The sequence below is a fragment of the Crocodylus porosus genome, unplaced genomic scaffold (assembly GCF_001723895.1).
Source record: "Crocodylus porosus isolate Cpor-Errol unplaced genomic scaffold, CroPor_comp1, whole genome shotgun sequence".
Lineage (NCBI taxonomy): Eukaryota > Metazoa > Chordata > Crocodylia > Crocodylidae > Crocodylus > Crocodylus porosus.
The window spans coordinates 10,331,094-10,355,218 of NW_017728951.1; the positions used below are offsets into that span (position 1 = coordinate 10,331,094).

A 24,125-nucleotide genomic window follows, 5' to 3' on the forward strand; every position below is an offset into this window, starting at 1 on the left:
TGTTGTCATCCCACGTGCAGATCCGGGGGCTCACACCCCCAGGGACAAGTCTGGCACAGCGGGTCCTGGGATCTGTGTGTGGGATGACAGCATGCTGCTGCTGCTGACAAGTGATACGAGTTTTGCTTTGAACAGTTTCAGGTGTAGTTTCACAAAAAACTCTGTACCTGTCTCCTTGAAACTTGGCAGGCTTCATGCCCTCAGAAGGGGCTACCATTCCTGCAATTTTCATCTGAATCAGCCAAGAAATGACTAAATTATAGGCATTTTAGTGATTCCCCATTATAGCCCATGGCTGAAACACCAAAACAGCATTGAAACTTCAAAATAGATTTGGCCGAATTGAAATGGGACAGTGATCTGAAACTGAAATGAATCACTGTCCCTCTGAAATGCTGAATCCGAAACCAAAATGAAACAGACATTTCGCACAGCCCTATCCCACAGATAAACATCACAATGTCCTAGTGTGGCCCCATGCAGAAAGAGCCAGCATGCTAAAAACAATAAGGATGTCTTGGTTAATTACCAGCAATAACTTTTATGGTCTCAGTAAGAAGCAACTCCCCAAGTTGAAGTTATAACGCACAGCCTATTTAGGCTTAAAAACTGGGAGGACATCTGTTCACCAGGGCACCCCAAGGGAAGACAAGGTCCAATGGTCACAAACTCCTGGAAGACCATTGTAGGTTGGACATAAGGAAAAACTTCTTTACTGTCTGAGTCCCCAGGGCCTGGAATAGACGCCCCCCAGAGGTGGTGCAAGCACCTGCTCTGGACACTTTCAAGAAACATTTGGATGCTTATCTTGCTAGGATCCTTTGACCCCAGCTGACTTCCTGCCCTTTGGGCAGGGGGCTGGACCTGATGATCTTGCGAGGTCCCTTCCATCCCTAATGTCTATGAAATCTATGACAGGGTCATTCTCATATGAAAGTTTTGCTTGTCACAAGTCAGAACACAAAGTGCAATTTTGGGGATCTGGTTTTATGCTGTTGTTTAGAGATTATAGACTTAAACTGTATTAAGGGAATGTGGCTATATACTTTGCTAGTGTGTACTATTTTGGTTGAACAAAAACTACAGAAATAAGGAAAAGAAACTCAAGGTTGCTGTTTATTAACTGGAGTCTCCTATGAATTCTGCCCAGCAGTACAGGCCTTACATCCATCTTTGCCCTGAGGCTTCTTTCTCTGTCTCCCACACCTAGAAATCACAAATGTACCCCTCTCCCCCGCAACCTCCAATCCATCTGCCCTACCCTCCAGGCTGGGCTGAGCAAATACCAGATGGACCTCCCTCTGCTCCCTTCCCCTTCTCCCATTTGGGAGCAGGGCTGGGCTGCATTCTGCTCCCAGCTCGTGATGACACAAGTTAATGGAGGCATTCAGTTCTGGAGCACCTTCATCTGAGCCCTCCTGTAAAAAGGGTTCAGATTGTCATAGGATTGGGCCCTTTCAAAGGGCTCTGCAGCTGTGCCCTTCTGTAAGAGCACAGCTGTGGAGCCCTTCATGGGGCTGATCTCGTGACACAATGTCACTCGTGTCAGCACCCACAGTGATCACTTCTGACAATCTGCTCCCAACTGATCCCCTCATTGTTCAAAACAGTTGAAATGTATAACACAGTTAAGTCAAATGGGATTATATGCAGCTATATGCTGGAATTTACACACATGGAACACATGTCTACACTTATGGCATCTTTTGACTCCCAGAGGACAGCTGAACCCAGGGAAGGTTCAAGGAGCCAGTCCCAACAAAAATCAAATACTCAAAAATGTAAAAAAAATTTTAATAGCAAATAAAACATTATACAAATCAGATATGAATGACTGAACAGTACTAATAAGGCACATCAAGCAAATGATTAAACATGATAAAATGTGCATGCAGCTAAAGAAATAATAATCTTATTCCTATCTGAAAGAAATTAATCTTAAAATTCTCTAAGTCCAAAAGTCTTGAAAAGCCTATTAACAGATGGCTAGCCAGCTAGGAAAAAGGACTTTTTACCTAGTTTTAAAAGCCAAGTTTTAAACAAGTGCTTATCTTAGTTCATCTGCAGAGGGGCTATTCAGCTATTCTGGGCTAACAAAACATTCATCTCTTCATTGTGAACCATAACCAGATCCAACTGGTATAAAACCACTAGATGAACGCTAACCAACCTTCCTGACCCATCTTGCACCTTCTACACTCTCCCTGCTTGCCTGTTTTCCTTTCTTTCCTCTTTTCTTATCCATTCTCTGGTAAAGTAGATGCAAGTGAATACTACATGTTACCATCATTAAGCAGTATGGAGTCTACTACAGTCTACGCACCACACTTAACGGCTATTGCTAGGTCCAGAGGCCGAAATAAGGTTGCCTTGTGGGATGGCATGTACGTTAACTTCATATCTCAATTTTTCAGAGATGAAAGCATAGCTGCACTCAAGACTCTAGAACAGGAGGTGGCAACATATTGCCTGGGGACCAACTACAGCCCACAGCACCTTTGGACCTGGCCTGTGAAAGCATTGCTTTGGCAGCATTTGGCTGGGGAATGAGGGGGGGACTCTCCCTGCACTGCACAGCCGTCAGCTGCCTGGGGCTCCAGCACTGGGGAATCTCTGCCCATGCCCCACTACAGTCAGGCAGCACAGGCTCTGGCAGAGGGAGGCTTTTGCCTCGCAAAGTGGTGGGCAGAAGCAATAGTAGCTGGGTCCTAACATCTCCCTCCCTCCAACGTGAACAGGGTCATTCTGATCCCCCTGCCAGAAAACACTGCCAGCCTCTGTTCTAGAAGGACATGACACTGGCCATGTTCAGGCATACATGTCTATAATGTTATGTGCTGCAGCACTTTGAAGTGTTATGAAAATGTACGCTAACATGTGCGAAGCCCTCTGGCTGGAGCACTATGAAGTTGCCCCAAAGACCTCCAGCTGCATGCTTTCCAGTCAAAGGGCAATAGGGGATTGGTTGGCCTTGCCATCAAGTGCAGGGGGAAAGAAAAGTTGCATTTCAGCTCCCTGCTTCCCAGCCTTGATGACAGCTGAGCACCCATGCAGCACTCATTAACTGTCCACCCTAGCCCTTGCTGCCCCTCAAAGGCAGGGGGGAAGGGTGAGCACTGGGGGACAGTGTACTATTCAGACATTACATGTGGCACTATAAAACCAAGCACTACAGAGAAGTTTCTTTTTCATCTAGAAATATTTATGCAATGATTCTACCATTTTTGAAGCACTTGCACCATTTTAGTAAAGCTATAGGCCGAAGGCATATTGAAATGCGCAATATTTGTGGCACTACAAGGCCATACATAGTGCTAGAAATGTAACATCTGAACACAGCCACTACTAGGTAACCTTGTTTCGGTCAAAGTTCTTGAACAGTTTACAGTTCAGACTGAACAGACGAATATTTTGTTAGCTTAGAATACAGAAAAAGTAGCAAAATAAGACCAAATTCATTCCCTTGTGACCTAACCAAAATTTCAACTCAAGTTCTCTATTTATTTTTAAATAAAAATCAACACAATGATCTCCAAATTTAACTACGTATAATAAAAAACTATTACTTTACAAATATTTTTAACACTGAACTTTTCACTAACATCTGGATAAAAAACATTCCCTTTTAAGAGTTTGAATAATGCAAAAAAATAGGTACCTGTTTCTTTCAGCATTTGCTCTTCTTCTGTTAAGGTCTGAAGGGGAGCACACCCCATCTCACTGGTGAGACTGGGAATATTTTCTGCTTTTGAAGATTTAAAGATACAAGGAGCAGCCTTCCAAAAATTCAGATATGTTGGCAAGTTTTTTCTTAGCTATTAACAAAAACATGAAAGTGTTAGCAACACTCATTCTAAAGTACAGAACATGTTCAAATATTTCTAAACAGCAATATACAATTTTCATATACAGTTTTTTATTCTCTGTTCGGTACTTGAAACAGCAAATACATCTAAGTCATTATTTCCAGTGATACTAATTTCAAATTTTAGCTGCTAAAGTGAAGAAGCTCTAGCAATGTATTTACCATTCAACTAGATACATTTATTAATCATGCTATTTCCTCTCTGCCAGGTTTCTCTAGGGCCAGGTTCACACATTCAGTTTCTACTGGGAGAATAACCATTCTCCTAGTAAAAACCACAGGTGGGCAGACATACAGGCTCTTTCATCCATCGGTCCCACTTCTCCCTTTCCACCTATGGGCTCCAACTGACCTAGAGCAGTGCAGGGTGAGACTGGCTGCTTTGCTGCTCTAAGAAAATGCCCCTACCGCACCCCACACTGCTCAGGTCAGCCCAGAGCAGCATGAGGGAAGGCAGACTGCCAGGTCCCTACTTCACAGCTCCCAGAGTCTTTCTACCAGGGTGAATAAAAATCAATGATTAAAAAAAAAAAAATCAGATTTTTTAAAATGTAAATCAGATTTTTTTATTTAATTGTATTTATTGTTTTTTACATGCTTTAAAAAAATCTAGATAAAGATAGTTTTAATTTCTGATATATTAAAGCTCGAAGATCTCATCATGGAATATGGATTATAACTCATAATTATATACTATTTGAGACATTATATTTATGTAAACTTTTTAGAAGTTTTATAAATAGGTCACAACAGGCCATGGATTATATTAGGGGCCCCACCTTGTGGGGTTCCCAGAGGCTCCTCTATATATTAGTAAAGATTAAAGAAAACCACTCTAGCCAGTGGGGCTCAGTCTAGAAGATCCCATTAAGCACCTCTGTAACGCTCAGTTTCAGTTCTCAAACTGTGGATTCGTGTCTTCAGATATCATAGGCAGGCAAAGTTCTTTGAGTAAATGTGATATCTTTTATTAGACCATTTAAATAGTCAGAAAAATTGTTCTTTGCAAGCTTTCAGGCACAAACACCTTTCTTCAGGCAAAGAGAGAGTTTCTTGTCTCCAGAGATAACATCCTTGTTAACAGCAGTATGCGGAGATGAGGGATAACGGACCTGATTATTACTCACCCATTATCCCTGTCGTTTCTCTGCAAGTTTGTGTACACACACTCAAACCCTTAGCTTTTTCTAACAGTGCAAAGTTTCAAGAAGTTAAATGAATACAGGATATTAAACAAAGAATGCATTTTTGGTAGAACACAGTGATTAAATTGAGGCTTTCTGACCAGTCATTTAAATCATGCTTTAAAGCAATTTTATTTAAATCAAATTCACCCTGCTTACTACAGCTGCTGAATGCTGTCTTCCTCCCCTCCCCACTTCTTTGGTCAGACTGGAAGAGGCAACTCTCTTGCAGGGGGAAGCCAGGAGGGTTTCTAGACTGCCGATCAGCTGACTGGAGAGATGGAGGGGGGTTCTCCCGAGGCAGGAAACCTCCTGGGGCTGTCTATGGCAGCAGCTGTTTTTCAGCAGCTACCACCTACTGCTTGACAGCCTGCCCACTTCCCAGGCAGGGAAAAGGGCAGGCTATCAAGTAATGAACGTCTGTATGCAGCCTATATCAGGGGTTGGCAAAGTTTTCCAGTGCAGGGGGAAGGAGGGCAGAATGACCCAGCTTGGGTTGGAGGACTCATCTGCTGTTGCTACCTCTCCACTGCTCAGCAGCCGTATGGCACAGTGAAAGCGCCCCCTCTGCCACAGCCCATACCACCCAACTGCAGCATGGTACATGAATGACTGGTGCTTCTTGAGACTGGGAGGCACCATGGCGGCGAGCAGGGACCACCCGCAGATGCCGGCAGCGGTGCTGACAGCAGAGCAGGGTATGTGTGTGTGTCAAGCAGTAAGTGATGACTGTCCACAGACACTGCCAATCTCAGGGGTGGCATGTGCCCCCCCCCCGTGTCCCTCCTACACATCGCCTAGGTCAGAGCTCCCCCTCCACTGGGGCCCTAGGAAGTTGAATGAGGTGCAGCACAAGGATAGCTCCCCCTCTGTCTGAACCCCAGGCAGCTGACTGTGTAACGGTGCCAGGACAGCACCCTGCCACTGAATGCCGCCAAAGCCACAACTCCACGGGTCAGATCCTAAAGCTCTGCAAGCCATATCAGGCCTGCAGACCACAGGCTGCAGACCCCTGCTCTATGTTAATCAGCATAGCAGTATCATTTTGATAAAAATGCTAAAAAAAAAAATGTAAATCATATTTAAATATTTTTTTCTGCAAATTATTTTTGAATTGAAGCAACCTGCTCGAGTCCATTTTTTCATTGCTGTTAGTACAAGAAACATGTTCACATTAATATTTGTATATATTGGTGGGTCTGATCTCTTAATCAATAACGTAACTGGATTAAGTACTATTATACTTTTTCACAGTAATCTTACTTATTATGAATCTGTCTGCCTTTGGCAGACCAGATAAAGCTAGTGACTATTTGGACTGTTACCCAAATACTCTGTTTTCACTAAAGCTTAAACATATTTTATGTTTTGTACTTGATTCTTAGTATTCACCAGCCCCGGTTGTAAAGCACTGTGTTTCAGATTATAAATAATTCTGATGCAATGGGACAGCTCTGAACTCACAGGTAATTTTTCAAAAGGAGCAATAATCCAGCTTTTTAAAATGTTGAGAGTGAGAATGCACTTCAGAAAACAATCTGCAACAGATACATTTTTATTTAATGAGACTAAATCCTGGAGTTCAGATGATCAAATGGTGGAAGACAGCCAACTCCAACTGAGTAATGATATGCCTTGAGTCAGTGGTCTCCAACCTTTTTAAGTAGGAGATCACCTTTGGCATTTAAAAGCAACTCAAGATCTCCCGTGTGCTACCAGGACCCCCCGCCCAAAGCAGGTAAATTTGTGGGGAGGGTCGGGAGAGGACAGATTGAGGCAGAGGGATAAACATTATTTGGGGGCACACCTCTCCAGCAGGTACATCCCACCCAGCCAGGGCCCCACTCAACTTACCCCTGCTTCTGCCTCTGCAGCAGGGGCCCTCCATCTAGTCCCTCCCCCATCCCTCCCCCACGGACTGACCTGTTGGGTTGTGGCACGTGTGCATGCCCACAGGAACTCAGCCCCCCACCTAAGCCTCAGATCAACTCCAAGAGGCTCTGCAATCTACTGGTGGATCGAGATCCACTGGTTGGTGACCACTACCTTGAATGGTTATTTAAAAATATCAAAAAACAAAATAAAATACAGAGCAAAGGGTTGAAATGAAGAAATTCTATAAACATTCTTATCTCTGACAGTTCTTCCTCACTCTGCCTCACATTCACTAACTACCAAAAATATACTCCGGTTAAATCAGGAGGTAATTTACTGTGCTACAGTATTTGGCCACTGCAGATAGTATGTTGCTTTATTTCATAGAGGAATAATGTGTTTTAATTGAATTTTGCCACAAACATTCCACTAGTATTAACATAGTAAAGTAAGCACCAGACAACCAAAGGACAGGGTAGCTTGTGGATGCAGCTTGTTTCATAGTGGATTTGCAATACAAAGCAATAAAAAAACCTTCACAGTCTATATAGAATAGACTATGAATAAGATATAGCAAGAGATTTCAAACATTTTTAACAAGTGTACCCCTTCTGCCTCAAAGTTGCAGCTCATGTACCCCTTTATATTCTACTCTTGTTTTTAAGGGGCAGGGGGAGGGAGGGAGTGGGGCTGAGTCAGGGGCAGGCGCTGCATAGCCAGGGTAGACTACAGGATGGATCCAGGAGAGCAGTTCATCCGGGAGTTGTGGGGAGGGGGGTGCAGCTCCTGCTGCTGCACACACTCCGGCGGAGGCCCAGAGGGCACATGCCCCCCCAGATCTGAGCATGGGGCAGCTGCTGCTGCAGGCTAGACTCTGCACCTCACTGCCACTGCCCCAAGAGCTGCATGATGACAAGTGCCCGCTTCCACTGGGGGGGTGGGGGGGTGCAGGGGCAAGGGACAGACACAGACACACAAAAACAAAGACACACATGCAGATGCAGACACAGACACATACATACACACACAAGCAGATGCAGAAACACTGTAGGTAAGTGTGTGGGGGGGAAAGGGTGGGGCGGGGCCGGATCGAGAATGGCAGTGGGGAAGGGAGGGTGTCTCTCTGCCAGCTCCCAGGAGTAGGGCTGGGGGGCGAGGGCAGTAATGCCCCTCTGCAGTCTGCACATGTGCTGCCGGATGGCCAATTGCATGCCGCCCATCACCAGCCCATGGAGCCGCATGTGTGACCCGCTGAGAGAAAGCAATGCGGGGTGTGGCAGCAGTGGCGGCATGGGGGGATGGTGGTGGTGGCGGCATCAGACACCGCATGTGAGACCCCCACCCCCATCCACCCATTCAGGCAGCGTGCGTGTGCCCACAGAGGGACACCGCTGCCCTTGCTGCCCCAGTCCACGTCTTGGGAGCAAGCAGACACAGAGAGTGAGCTGAGGTGGGGGGCAGAGAGGCGCTGCAGTGTGCTGTGTGGGGCCAGTGGCACCTGGCGCACCCCTAACCCTCCCCTTTCTCCTCTCCCTTTGCTGGGTAAGAAGCAACGTATAGGAATGCACTGGGGCAGACACCACCACTGCATCCCAGGGTGCACTCTGTTCCTGCCCACCTACCTGACTGTACCCCCTACAGCCTTCCTAAGTACCCCCAGGGGTATACATACCCCCAGTTGATAACCCCTAGGTTATGGTATTTTGGTAGCATGGTTGATTGATATAAAGCAATTGTTAATGGACAATTAGAGGCTAGATGATACTACTAGTTAAATTATCTAGTATTTTGTGTTCAAAGAATTAAGCTGATAGCTTCTTCCAACTATTTATGATAGCAACAGATTTCAGTTTCAAACGCTGGTGGAATTACTAAAATCCATACAGCATTCCCCATAATATAAAAGATTTGTTTGTTTATTTATTAAAGCTCCTATTAAAACTGGACTCGTCACTAGCTATTAAAATGGCTACAGGATTACTTTCTGAGTAAGATTTAATGTTTAATTGTTTAACTGTTATTGAAGCTATATGTAACCATTAAATGTACATGAAAATAAGAAATAAAAAAAAATAAAGGTAAGGATAGCCTCTTAAAAATATTAGATCTTAAATCTCCCAACCCACACAAGGTCCCACGTAATGTCATTTTACAAAATTAAGATTGTAGCAAACATGGCCCTCAAGAAAAGTGGACTATGCTGGCTCTAAAAAATGAGAGAAAGTAGGTGTGCTGCTCTAGAGTAAGCTTCTCAAAGGCAAACATCCCAGAAAAATTATATAGGGTTCAAAACCTCAATCCCAGATAAGGCAATGCAGGGGAAAAAGTCGTCTTTGCTTTTCCAGCTCCTGAAGAAGAGGAATCAAAATCACTAAGGTCTAAGGTTAGGTCTTTGCTACAGATTTCTGCTGGCATTTTTTTTTGTCAGATATGGAGAGATGCAATATAACGGACCGACAAAACCGCTGGAAGAACCCCCTAAGGCACAATGCATCCGTACTCTCCAAACCGTGCTTTTATCAGCATAGCACATCCACAGCTGCATTAGAAAGATTTACCAAGAATATTTGTGCTGGCATGCCACTGCCAATGCTTCAATTTTCCTAGACTATGCTTTTTAGCCAGTATAGCGCATCCTTACAGGGAAACTGTACTGGCAAAAAAGTTCTGCTTTGTGTGTAGGTATGCCAGTGCTCCACACCAGCCCTTGGCATATGACTTTGTGGGATCCCAGCACTTCTCTCTAGGAATCACAGGAATTTGGCTTCAAGTTCTGATAAGTCTCTTTGGTCCAGTAAATGACTTACTGAGGTAACCCAAGCTCTGTAGTGAAGACACCAAAAGGAAAGCTGCTTTGACGGTGGAATAAATCAGATGACAGTTATGCCCTGGAAAGTTGTACTCTTGCTTACCCACTGACCGACAGCAAACCAGTTCAAACTGATAGAAAAATATATTGTGGGGAACAGTCAATGTCCATTTAAGGTTATTAAATGTATGTACTTGACTGGGTAACATGTAGGAAGAAGAGGCATTCAACATACTGGACTTCCAATAAAGTTACGGACAGCATGGACACCCCGATTTTTGAGCACACAGACAGAAAGGAGTGGGGTTTTTTCCCCTCAAGCTTGCATAAAAGTAGGGATATCAGAGGTATTTCATTGTCAGTACTGCAGGATGGTCCAGAAAAAAGACATAATGCAATTTTAGGAATGCAGGTCTTGTTGAAAAGTTGCATACAGATGCATTTACCCTTTGTGAGTACATTCACACAGATGAGACAGCAATTCCAACTGTGACTTTTAGGGACATAAGCAGTCTTTTGCTGCCTTGGCTCATGGGAGTTTCATGCACAGCAAACAGCACCTGGGAAGATTTAAGACCCAGCTCTGAGCAAGGACAGGATAATTGCTAAATGTGTATTTGGCTGAGGGGGACTGAAGATGCCTCACAACTAGGGTGGATCTCATTAAGCCAAATATTCCAATTGTTATTATTGTTTTACACCAGTTTTGCAAAATGAAAGGGGAAACATTGCCAGCAGAATATAGAGAGGAGAAAATTAACTACCAGTTTGAAAAGCCAGGCAATATCAAAATGATATTAAAAAAAGCACCTTGATATGCTGCATGGTGAGAGGAGGCCCTAAGATCCCACTATGAAAGTTGCCAGTCAGGCTCTGTTATATTACTTCACACAGCTTCATGAATAAACTGAATTAGCTTGTGCCTAAATTTAAATGAAGCTATAGAACACTTACATAACTTTTGTGGTGGTGGGGGGGGGGAAGGGAAAAGTGAACAATTATGCGAGTCCCACAGCTGCTTTGTAAAAAAGTAGAGGTGCACTGATATATTGCCTGAATATCAGATCAGCACCAATAAAAGGAAAATTAACATTATTGGCTATCAGTTTTTTTCCACCGGCGCAACTGATAATGTTCACCAATAAATACAATATGCCTTCTGGCCGTGACCACTGGACACTGCATGCACGAGTGCAGCTGCACACAAGCACGTGGCCAGAAATGCAGCCAGGCAGTGTGGAGAGCAGCTCCTGGCAGGTAAGTCTGTGGAGGGGAAGGGATGTGGGGGAGGGGAGGGGTGTATGTGTGGGGAGGTGCAGAACAAGGCCTCAATGGTGAGGGAGGGAGTGGGGCAGTGGGCACTGCCCAGCCAAGGTGGTGAATGGGACACAGGGCCAGAATAGGGAGCAGGATGGAGCTGTGAGTGGCTTATCCATGGGGTGTTGGGGGTGTGGGCTACTTGCTGTGAGCTTGGGGCTCTCCACTCTGCTGCTTTTCCCTCAGGAGTGTTGTGCCAACTGGGCACCCCCAGCAGGGGCGGTAAGTTAAGCTTCCTGCTGCCAGGTAGGCAGGGGATGTGTGGCTGGCACAGGATCCCCAGGGAAAGGGCAGCAGGGCTCATAAAAATATGAAGTGCATGAGACTTAATTCAGGACAGGTAGGTATATGGAGACACTTTTCAAAGTATGTAGCTTTAAAGAATCAGGATAGTCTGTCAGGTATGTGTGTAGTAAGTGCAGGGATAGTACAGTAAGCATTTTAAATTCAGAGGCAGTGGCAGTTTTTGCTGATACAGTGCTCAGGACAGGGCCAAAGGTCCAGAGAAAGCAACTGCTTAAGGTCAATGCTGGGGAGGGATGTAACATTCACAGCATTAGATATGCCCTTGTATTGCTAAGAAAAAGAAAGAAAAAAGAGAAGTACAAACGTGCCATCACAGAAATGGTGCAAGTGCTAAAAAATAATGTTCCTGTATGAAACAGGAACTTCTCTGTAGCACTATGTTTTGCAGTGTCACATGTAATAGCGGTACAGTTACATGTAGCACCATGCAGTTACATGCAATGCTTCCTCCTCAGGGTCCCAAAATGCTCTGCTCTCCACTCTCCTTTCCAGAGGAGGAGGAAGGGACAGATCCACATTTTCTTCACCTAGGACTGTCACAGTACTTTCTCTTTCCTCCAACCTTCACCTCAGCTGTACCCCAAGCTTTTGCATTTCTTTTGCAGGGTCTAAATAGACATTTTTATTCCAGCCGCAGTTCTGCAGCTGAGATTGCGCTACCTTTTTCCTCATAGGCTGAGGATGTCCAGCATATTTCCTACATAGGCGCGTCCAGACGAGTGCACAGGTGTGTTTCCCCAGGGACAAATAGCAATGGCACATAGTTGTGATGCTGCTACTTATCCCTGGGGCATGCCTATGCACGCATGTTGTGGCACAAGGCAAATTGCCCCAGGTGGGGTAGGGGAGGCTGGGCCAGCACCCTGGCCAGCCCCAGAAGGCCTACCTGGAGTCCTCCCAGGGCTCCAGCAGCCGCAAGCCAGCATGCAGAGCCTGGTTAGGAGTTGGACTGTGGCTCTGGCAAGCCAGGCTCCAGTTTCAGGCAACGCATACTGCTGCCACATGGGCCACCCTGCTTTCTTCAGGCATGGATTTTTTTGACACTAGGATTTCCCAGTGTCAAAACACCTGCCGTGCTGCAAATTAGTAGCACGGCAAATGCCTGCATGTGTCCGCTCATCTGGACATGCCCTGGTAAGCAGAGGCTACAGCATGTGGCTCACCTGAAAGTTTCTTAGCAGCAGGCTACTCTAGTAAGGCTTAGGTATCAAAGACAAGTTAGCATGAGAAGTATTTCCTAAGATATACTGACCTTGGGTAGCACAGCTCAAAAGCCATGAGCAAAGCCGTTATGCCAACATAGTACAGGTTTCATTGTTAAAACTTTCTTGTGTAGACAAGACCACAGACCAATCCTTTGTTTACTTATGAAGAATGGTCTACTAAACCAGCACACAATTTAGCTTTGCTAGTAGAGATGTATCTACATTAGAGGTACTTTGCTGCTATAATATACTGGTATTCCTATTTCAGTTAAGTGCTCATAATTCAGGGTGGATAAAAATCATTGATTTTAAAAAAATCAGATTTTTTTAGATAATCGTATTTTTGTTAAGATGCTTGACAAAAATTAACCTATATAAATATAGTTTTAAATTAAGATGCTGAAAGTCAAAGATACCATCATGGAATAGGGATTATAACTTATACAGTATCTGAGACAATATATTCATGTAACCTTTTTAGAAAAGTTTTATAAATGGGTCACAACAGGCCATGGACTATATTAGGGACCCCATCTTATGAGGCTCCCAGAGGCTCCTCTATACATTAGTAAAGATTAAAGAAAACCACTCTACCCAATGGGACTCAGTCTAGAAGATCATCCCATTAAGCATCTCTGTGATGCTTAGTTTCAGTTTTCAAACTGTGGATTTTTACCACATCCTTGTTAACAGCAGGATATGGAGACGAGAGATAACAGAATGCAGTGATTACCTACCCATCAACCCTCTTGTCTCTCTGAAGGTTTGTTGCTACAGTCAAGCCCTTACCTTTCTCTAAAGATGTAAAGTTTTAAGAGTTGAAATGAATAAAGAATATCAAACAACAAGAATGCAGTTTTTGGAGAAAACAATTATTACATTGAGGCTTCCTGACCTGTGATTTAAATCATAATTTGAATCACAATTTAAATCAATTTGATTTGAATCAAATCCAACCTGTCATAATGTAGACATAGTTACAGGTTCTCCCAAAGCAACCTCACCTCCCCTGCATTTTGATTCCAGCCAAGGGAAATCTGGAACTAAACGAACTGTATTAGGAAGTGTGAACTGAAAATTAACAGTGTTGCTTGAATCATGGAGCAGGGGTAGGTGGGGTTACAGTCTCATCTTCTCCTACTGACTGCTGGTAATACTTCTGTGCTGGGCATAACCCTATCCTCATACTTCCATCCTAGAAGGAAGGCAATTATTACAGAACTTTACACGTATAGTAAACAGTGATTTTACCAGATCACTTCAGAGCAGAGATGTGGGGCGGAAAATTTTCCAGTGCTTTATTTTTCAATGAGAAATTTTCCATTTCGAAAAATTCATTGTTTCATAAAATTCATTAGTAACAATGAAGTGCAAGTGATTCTACAGATAGCGACAGTGCAACTAGAGGTGCCGCAATGACCTCAGTGGAAGAGAGTTAAACTCTGTTGAAGCAGATGAGTGGACAACCATACCGTATCATGCACAGCGCTTTGGGTGTGCTAAAATTAGTGTCAACCATTTTCAGTACCTTTGTTTTTTTCCCTTACACTTAAACAAACAATGTAAGGGAAGTACATGCTATTGTGTATTGTCTTTACATCTTCACAAGTATTCCAATAAACATAATTTCTTTCCACAAAAAGCTTTGAATTTGTTTGAATATAACATTTAAACCACATTAAGTGTGCTGTATTTACTTTTTTTCCTAATCAAATATTTCAGTTCAAATATTTGTGGCTAGTGGGACATAAAATTAACATTTTACTTTTTTAGTTCTGTTTACTAAATATACATAAAAAAAACATGTTAAATCAGATCACGCATTCTTTAGGGCAGTGGAAATTTTTCTGATTTAAAATTTTCCAGAAAACCCACTTCTCAGCTTCAGAGAACTGGTAGCAGATTCCATGGCCTGATTTTATCAACCCAAGTCTTACTTCTTTATCCATGCTATCATTCAGACTCTGGCCAGGAGCTGTGCTGCTGCCCACTGGCCAAGCAGGGGCCAGAACTTCCAAGTGCTCCATGCCCTGGGAGGAAATGAAGCTGGAGCTATGCCTGACGGTAAGGGAGAAGAGAGTGGGCCAGAGACTGGGGCAGGCAGGGTGTGGTGGTGAGGGTGGTGGCAGAGGCTATAAGGCAAGTGGGTTGGGGATGGATGGGGGGGTGCAGGTGGTTGCTGTGGCTCTGCCACTCTGCTGGACCGTTTCCAATCAGTGTCTTAAAATGTGGGGCCCAAAACTACAGGGTACTCGAGGTAAGGCCTCACTAGTGCTGAATAGAGCAGAAGTATCACTTCCCTGGAGTAACACTCAAGTGACACTCCTGATCATCATACAATCCAGTGTGTTGTTGCTTGTTTTTTTGCAAAAAGAAAACACTGTTGGCTCATATTCAGCTTATGATCTACTGTAACCCTCAGGTCTTCTCTGCTGTACTGCAGCCTAGCCAGTCACTCCCCAGTGTATATTTGCACATGCAATCGTTCCTCCCCAAGTGCAGAACCTGGTACTTATCCTTTTTGTTTCATTTGATTGATTTCAGACCTTTTTCCAGTTTATCTAGGTCATTTTGGATCCTAGCCCTATATTTTAGTGTCTGCAACTATATCCAATTTGGTGTCATCTGCAAATTTGTTGAACGTGTACTTAATGCTGTTATCTAAATCATTAATGAAAGTGTTAAACAATACCAAACCCAGGACAGACACCTGGGGAGCGCCACTTAATATCTCTTCCTAACTAGATATTAAACCATTGAAGGCTATGTGCTGAGCAATGATCCAATACTTTTATCTAGTCTGTTTTCCTAAGATTAGTAAACAGAATGTCATGGGAACCAATGTCAAAAGCCTCGCTAAATCAAAGTACCTTTACTGCTCTCTCACAATCTGCAAAGTCTGTTATCTTATCATAAAAGGAAACTTCGTTGGTCAGGCATGAGTTCTCTTAATAAATCATAGTGATTGTTCCTCATCAACTTCACCCAGGTATTTCAAAATCAATGCTTTGAGGACCTGGTCTACAATCTTTCCACGTAGTGAGGTCAGACTGCCTGGTCTGTAATTCCCCACATTCCTTATCTTAAAGATGGGTGCTATGTTTTCTCTTTTCCTTTCATCTTGGACCTCACCCAACCTCCACAATTTCTCAGAGAGGACTGTGAATGGCTTTGAGATCGGCCATGCTGACTTGAAAACTTCTGTCTTTTCTAAGTACTCCCTAACTTGTTTTTCCATTACTCTAAGATGTTTGTCTTCTTCCTCTCTGCTGCCAACTGCACTCATGACTTGGCAGCTAACCTTATTTGTGAAAATTGATATAAAAAAAAATGGATTAAATACTTCGGACTTCTCCATCTCATCTGTAAGTAAATTGCCTTCTGTAAGGGACCTATACTTTCCTTGACATTTCTCTTGCTTCTGACATACTTTTTAGTGCCTTTTATTGCCAGTTGCATCAAAAATCATACATTCCCAATTTTCTCCCTGAATACCCAAGCAATAATCTTACAATCTTCGCTAGTACTGTGACCAAGTTTCACTTTTTGTAGGATGCCTTTTTGAGTTTCAACTCCTTGAGATCAGTCTAGCCAGACTGGTTTCTTGCTGTACTTCCCATTCTTCTGTTGTACTGGGATATAGGGGTGCACAGATAGAGATTTTGGGGGCTGATACTGATAGCTGATTTTTAAGGAGGCATATCGGCTGATACCGATCTGATTTCCGTGCGTCCAGCTGGTAAGTCTGTTGTGGTAGATGGGGAGGGGAGAGGGAAGGGGTATGGGGGAGCACATCAAGGCCCTTGTAGTGATGGAGGGAGTAGGGTGGAGCAGGGGCTGCCCAGCCGGGGCAGGATGCACATGGACAGAGGCCCTGCCCCTGCCCTACCTCCTCCATCAACAGAGGGGCATTGATCTGCGCCTCCATACCCCTTCCCTCCCCGTCTACCACAACAGACTTACCAGCTGCACGCAGCTCTCCAAGCTGCTGGGCTGTTCTTCTCACTGCCTACGGGCTGTGCTATGGTACACATGCACAGGGATTTATCAGCCAAATTATCAGCCACTTCAGGCCGATTTCTGATGCACTCAATTTTCTTTTTATTGGTGCCAATCCAATATCAGACTGATATATTGGTGCACCTCTACTGGGATAGATTGCTCCTGCACCCTCAATACATCTTACTTCAAGTAAAGCCAGCAATCCTGAACTCCTTTCCCCACTCAAACTTGTCCCTGAATCTGCGCAGGGCAGGGCAGGGCGAGTGAGGCTGGGGCCATGTGAGGCTGTGCTTGAGGCAGGTGGTGGCAGCACTGGGGGGGGAGCGGGGCTACTGGGGGGCTATGATGAATTTTGGGGTAACTGCAGCCCCCACCCTGCAGCCCTGCTCCAAGCACTGCTACCCACCCCAAGTGCAGCCTGGCCCCACCTACCCTGCCCTGATCCGGGGGCACACATCTTCCCCCATGCCCTCCTGGACAAGCAGCAGGAGCCGCCAGACAAGCTGGTGAGTGCTGGATGAGTGGTTCAAAGAGCACATAGCAGTGGGAGCCACACCCCCACCCCATGCCTGTCAGACAAGCTGCAGATCTGTCCTGCGCCCTGCCCCAACTGGGCAGCGCTTGCCCCAGCCCCTGCCCCACTCCCTCCCTCACTGTGGGGGGCTTTAATATACCCCCCATGCACCTTCCACCAGAACAGATATACCAGCTGGACACTGCTCTTGAAGTTGCTGGGCTGTGCTCCTTACCTCTTATACTGCAGCTGCGTATACACAGGCAATTTATTGGTGATATCAGGCCGATTTCCAGTATAGTCAATTTGCTTTATATTGGCGCCGATCTGATATCAGACTGATGGGCAGGATCTAGAGGTGCACCGATACATCTCCCTGGGTTTTTTGAAATCCATTTTTGTTGTTGAAGTAGTCTTTATTCTGCCGCTTTCCTCCGTTCCCTTACAATCTTGGATTCTTATCATTTTGTGGTCACCATCACACACGTTGCCTTCCACTTTCACATTCTCAACTATTTCCTCCCTATTGGTGAGCAGCAAGTTGTGAAGAGCTTCCCCACTAGTTGACCTATCCACCACCTGTACCAAGTTCTCACCAACACATTCCAGTAATTTGTTAGATTACTTGTTCACTGTGATGTTTCCCTCTCAGCAGATGTCATGGTAAAGTCTTCCATGAGAACTAAGGGAAAAACCATGTGCTGGCTATCCCTGTCAAGCAGGGTGGGCAAAGTCTGAACCACCAAGCAATTTCATCCAGCCCATGGACACCCACCAACCAGCTACCCCACCCGTGTGCCTTGTGTTCACCCTCATGGGAGGAAGGGTCGGCCCAGCCAGCATGCAGCCTCTGCTGGGGGACTTTTTTGGCTTCCCTGGTGTCCTGCTTGCTTCTAGGCAGGAGTGGGGAGTGTGGGGCTGGCAGGAACATGTGCCAGTGCTTGGAGCCCCCGCCCAGGGGTGTGGCAAGAGCACGCAGCTCAGGTGGGCAGGATATAGGTGTGAGGACCCCCCCACATGCTTTCCCCCAAGGCACACAGCACCCCCTGCCGGTAGCACCAGTACCAGATGGTGGGTGCTCAAGGTGCTCGTGCTGTGCGTAGGTGCTACTGCCTGGTGGCACGTGGCTCCAATGACCACTTCAAGTGGTGGCAAGAAGCGCAGCCGGGCCAGCCCACCACTATCACCTGGGGCTGCATGTAGCACATTGCAGCTCCTGGTACTTGTGCGCTACCAAGAGGAGGCACACATGACTGAGCCAGCTGCCTTCCCTGCTTCCTGCTGTGCAAGTCCCGGGACTCCTCTGGAAGTGAAGGGGAGCCCCGGCCCCTGCTTCCTGGTACATTCCTGGAACCTGCACAGCAGGGGGTTGGGAAGGCAGATGGCTCCATTGCACAGGGCTTCTCTCGGTGCTGCATGAATGTCAGGAGCTGCACAATAGAGGTGGGCTGCCCTGGATGTGCTCCTTGCCACCACCAGTACTGGCTGGAGCCATGTGTCGCCAGGTGGCAGTGCCTGCATGGGGCACGAGCACCCCAAGCACCTACTACCTGCTGCTGCCACTGGCAGGGGCTGTGTGCCGTGGAGGATAAGAGGGAGTGTATGGGGGGGCCCCCACACCCTCCCAACCTCCCTGACACCCCACAAATTCTACACACCCACACCATCCTGCACAACCCCCTCACATATACAACCCTCCAACATATCCTATTGTGCCCCCACACAACCACACCCCCTCACAAACCTCCCACACACACTTACCCCAAACCACACCCCTCACACAATATACAAGAATAAGATTTTATTTCTGAGTTATGCAATCACTTCTACATGCAGTACGCAAACACAATTCACGACAAAAATACTTTTGGTAATAAAATTAAAATACATTATAGCAGATGTTTGACTTTTAGTAGGGCTGTGCAAAACAGCACCATTTTGTTTTGACTTCTGTTTCGCCGTTTTGAAGGGACAGTGTTTCGTTTTGACGTTTTGTTTCGAAGCACTATTCCGTTAGGTCTTGTTAAAACTATTTTGCTGTTTCAACACGTTTCGCCCATAGGCTATAATGGGGAATAATGAAACTGCCTATAACTGTGTCATTTCTTGCCTGATTTGAACGAAAACAGCAGGGATGGTAACTTCCCTGCCTTCCTCCCCCCCTCCCACCAAGCCTGTCCCTCACCTTCTGATGCCTCCATTTCCATTTTCACTGACTGGCTTTCTTGCCTCCATTGAATGCCAGCCTCTGGCTTTTTTACTATTCCTTCCATCCAGGAACAGCACACATGCCAATTGCAGGTGCTTCCTCAGCCTGATGAAGAGTCTTTCAACCCGAAAGCTGGCATCCCAGGCAGCTAAGCTGAGCTCACCTGGAGCTTCACAACTCCACTGCATCCAGCAAGCCTCGGGCCAGGACTGTGTGCGTGCGTGTAGTGGCAGGAGGTTATGGCGCCTCCTACCCGCCTTTCACCAGGGGGATCCTCAGTCCTGGCATTTCCTGGGGCTGCCACGCCACCAGCAGTCCCACCAGGCCTCCTGACCCTGGCAGAGTACAGTTTTAGTGGTCATGTCCAGGACCTGGGGCCTCCTCCTTTCTCACAGCCCCAGTCCATACCTCCAAGTTTGTCCTGGCAAACAGACACGTTCTTCCCCTGCTGGCTGATGATGCAGTGAGTACCCCCTCCAGCTCTGGGAGCATGGCATTAACTGGTTTTAAAAAATAAAATGGAAATAGGTGCAGACAGAGTGAGGAGGGTGGCATTCACTCCATCTGCACCTGGAGCTTAGGGAACCCCAGCAGTGGGAGATTCACTTTGAGGAACACCAGCTGCTCCACCAAACCAGGATCCAAGGAGGTATGGTGGGGTGTCACATCCCCAGCAATGCTGAACACCCTCTCACTTGGAACACTGGTTGGTGGACAGGATAGGTGTTCCCGGGCAACCGTGGCCAGATCCGGCCACATCTGGCTGCGGCTTGCCCAGTAGGCCAAGGGGTTGCACAGCAGTGGCTCCACATCCTCGGTGAGATAGGTAGCTACCAAGGCCTGAGCACTACCTGCCTGATGGTGGGGTCTGGTGCCCCTGGACCCCACCAAGGAAGCCATGCCCTTGGCCCATATTGGCAGCACCTGTGGTGGTGGAGGAGACTGCCTGGTGGACAGCATACTGGCACAGGACAGCGGATCCTCTTCTTCCACATCCCCCCGCCTCCGCCCCTCTGCATCCCTGACTCTCTTCACCAGCACCTCTGTCCACTGAGCCAGGTTTTGTCTGCCACATATGCTCCCCTTCACCCTCGGGTCACACATGGCGGCTAGCACGTGGACCGTACTGGACTGCAAGGGATCAAGCTGTTTCCTGATGCCCTCCTTCAGCCGCCTCACCAGTGCCTGCACGTCCGGTGACAGTGGCTTGCCCCAGCCAGGAACATTGATCCCCTGGAACTTCTCCATTTGGTTCTGAAGTTCCTTCACTACAGGGATCACCTGGCTAAGGAGGGCATCACCAGCGCTGAGGGTCTCGGTGGCCTCAAGGAAGGGCTTGAGGACTACCAAGATCTGGGAGATGGTATCCCACTCAGCTCTGTTAAGGGGGCCGCTGATCCCAATCTCCCCGAGCAAGGCCATCTCATGGATGGCCTTCTGTTGCTCCACCAGCCTCTCAAGCATCAGATATGTGGAATTCCACCGAGTCGCCACATCCTGTATGATTTTGTGCTGCGGGATGTTCAGCTCTGCCTGTTTGTCCTGCAGCATCTTGCCCGCCTTGATGTTCCGGTGGAAGTAGCCTGCCACCTTCCTGCATTTGGAAATGAGCTTGCTGGTGGTGCTGGTACCATCACCGGCAGCCCTGTCCCCCTCCAAGGCATCCTTGACAATGAGGTGCAACTTGTGTGCCACACAGTGGATGCCAACAAAGTTGGCATAACGGACCACCTTGACCATATTGGCTCCATTGTTGGTGACCATAAACCCACGGATGAGCTCGCCCTGCCCGAGCCACCCCTGCACCAAGCGGCTCATGGCTCCCATGATCTCTGTTGCTGTGTAGGACTCATCCATCACCTCGGCTTGAAGGAGAGCCCATCGATGGCCTGACTGGTCACACCAGTGCCCTGTGAGGGAGAAGTATGCATGATCTCCACCCTGGCTGGTCCAGATGTCCGAGGTGAAGTGTAAGGCCACCTGCGGCCCTGCGTTGCGCAGTTCCTCCCTCAAGTATTCCCTACATGCCTCATACAGGAAGGGCACCACTGTCTTACTGAAGGTGGTGCGTGTGGGCACTTGGTATGATGGGGCCACGAGCGCCATAAGCCGCTTGAACCCTGGCCGCTCAACTAAGGAGAAAGGCTGGTCATCTACAGCAAGCATCTCCCCAATGCTCTGGGTGATCTCACTTGCCTTTACAACACACCCCACTTTCTGTCCGCCTTTCCCCCACTGTTCCAAGGTGGCCTGCCTCTGGTTTGGGGGTGTAAGGGCTTTAGAGCGAGAGGGGGACTTCTTTTTGGGCATGCTCCCATTGGTGCCAGGCTGAAGAGCAAGGGCAAGGGGATGGTGCCTGCGGAGATGCATCAGCATCCCTGTGGTGCTCATGTGTTTTGCTCCCTTACCCCGGCTGGTTTTGGTTCGGCAGTGCAGACAGATAGCATATGTGGGATCATCTGCCAGCTTAAAATGATCCCAGACCACACTACCCACTCGCTTCTGGGGTGCAGGTACATGTGCGGATGCTGCCTTTTCCCCCTCCTCAGCAGGCAGAGGCACAGCAACAGGAGGAATGGATTCAGCTGAAGCGCTTCCCTCCGCAACCTCTACCTCAACCTCCTCTGAAATGTCTTCTGGGGAAGGAGACCTGGCTATAGGGGAAACTTGAGAGGTGTGGAACACAAATTCAGATGATTCCCCCTCCTTCCCCAGAATTTCTCTTGCTGTGGCACTCAGATCCAGATCTAGCTCTTCCTCTGGCACAGGAAGGCTCAGCAAGGGAAGTGAAACAGGGGTTGAGGAGACGGTCATGCTGGTGCTGCTGCTTGTTGTCATGGTGGTGGTGGCGGTGATTATGGCCGGTGCTCTTGGAGGGGATTCAGACTTGTGCACAGGCAGTGGCACTGCTCCCCTCTCTTTGCTGCCTGTAGAATTGGAAGACTCATGCCTGCTTGTTGTAGCAAAGAGGCTACATCTCAGTTTAGGGGGGATAGGACTTACAGCTCTCCCTCTACCCTCTCTTCCACCCCTCCAAGCAGGCTTGCCAGCTGCCTTTCCAGCATGCTTCATGGTGTGTTTCATTGCGTCTTTGGCTTGGCGTGCTGGAAAATCCGTGTGCTCTTCTGTAATGTAATCTGATTTATGTAACATATGTAGATAATTGTATATGTATGTGTATTCATGTAACGCATGCATGTATTTACATAATAAATAAAATATATAAATATTATGTGTTCCTGAATAAATTCTATATCACAATATGCAATATATACTGTGATTCCCTGCACAATGAATGGAATGCACACTGTGAGAGAAAGCACAGATTTGTTTTCAGGGGGAAAAGAATCAAAATAGACTAACAAAAATAGAGAGAGGATTTTGGGGGAGGAATAAATTGAAAGGAATGAAAGACTGTAATAATAAAATAAAAGGGTACAGAAAGCAAAAGATACTGATGAATCCCACTTGCTATGGATAGGCCAGCAAGTAGGAAATGATAGTCTTTGTTGTTTGACACTGCTGGAAGACACAGCTCAGTAACTGAACCCAAAGCAGAAAGCAGCTCAATTCAAACAATGCTGCTCTTTATGTTGTTTGTCCATCCCGCCCCCAGAGCACTGGAATTGGAAAAGACCTCAGGGAAAGATCACAGTCACTGGCCAGCTACACAGTCAATATGATAGTAGTCCTTCCCCACAAGTTTCCCCTCCTTCTCCTTACTTTCTGTTTCCCTACAAACGAGCGCAGCGTCAGCTTCGAAATGTTTCAAAACATTCTGACAGCCCTTTCTTCGTTTTGAGGCTGTTTCTAAGCCTTTCATTTTGATTTTGCTGTTTCAAGCTTGAAACGAGTCAAAACAGTGTTGAAATGAAACAGCTGGCAAAGTTTCACACAGCCCTAACTTTCAGTATGTGATTTGGTTTTTTTTCTGGTTCAAAGATGACAACTCCCCTCCCTAAAAGGAGTACTTCTGGGAACAAGGGGAGGCACTTCTGGTGGCAAAGGTCAGGGACAGGAAGTCTGGTCCCAAGATGGCAACCACAGGCAGGGCGTGTGTCAAGAGACGGGGCTACTCTTGAGGCCCTGGGCAGCTCACAAAACTCATTAAGGCGAAATAATTGCCTGCCCCGCATTAGGGGCTGCAATCCCCAGTGAGATCACAGCAGAAAAGAAGTCCTGATCCCTAGAGAACCTCTGGTTCCCTGAAGCTGCAGTTACCCAGGGATAGGACGACACTGTCCTTCGGATGCTCTGTAGTAACTTTCTCTAGCCGAATGCTCTGCAATAAATGAAATAAAACAGGGCAATACAGTATACTCCGTTTAACTGCATAAACTCAAAAGCAAAAGGCAATTCTGCACTTACACGGGATATGCGCTTAGCCAACGGGTAATGCCAGCAGTTACGTACACCATGCGACCGCCATGGGGTTATTAGGAGCCCCAGGACTGACGAACTCCTCTCACTGTCAAGGAAGGCTTCTACTATTCAGTTTTGTAGCTGTTATTACCAAGCTTAAAAAACAACAGTTGCACGTCCGTTTCAGTCATGGCGACACCCTGGCAATGACATCCAACATACTTAACCAGCACCGCTTATTTGGGGTGCACCAATACAGATGTTTTTGGGCCGATACCGACAGTCTATTTTAAAGGAGCCGTATCAGCTGATACCGACCCGACCATCAATATCTGGGTGGGCCAGAGGTGCACTGATGCATCAGATCGGCACCAGTGTACGGAAAACTGACAGTATTGGCAATCGGCTTGTTTGGGCCGACGTGGCCGAGAAATGCCCCCATGCAGATGAGCAGCAGTGTCGGGCTGGTTAGTCTGT

The 24,125-nt window shown here is 46.6% G+C and overlaps 1 protein-coding gene across 1 annotated transcript in view; it reads right to left on the reverse strand.

The window, feature by feature from the left end:
- The window catches only part of ACADSB (acyl-CoA dehydrogenase, short/branched chain), a 42,318-nt gene extending 18,547 nt beyond the window's left edge, over window positions 1–23,771 (reverse strand). The window contains exons 1-2 of the mRNA XM_019556019.1: window positions 23,655–23,771; window positions 3,659–3,815 (exon numbers count right to left, since the gene is read on the reverse strand). Coding sequence (XP_019411564.1) covers window positions 3,659–3,716 — 58 coding nt within the window. The 5' untranslated portion in view covers window positions 3,717–3,815; window positions 23,655–23,771. The remainder of the gene's footprint in view (window positions 1–3,658; window positions 3,816–23,654) is intronic.
- Between the last annotated feature and the right edge of the window lie 354 nt (window positions 23,772–24,125).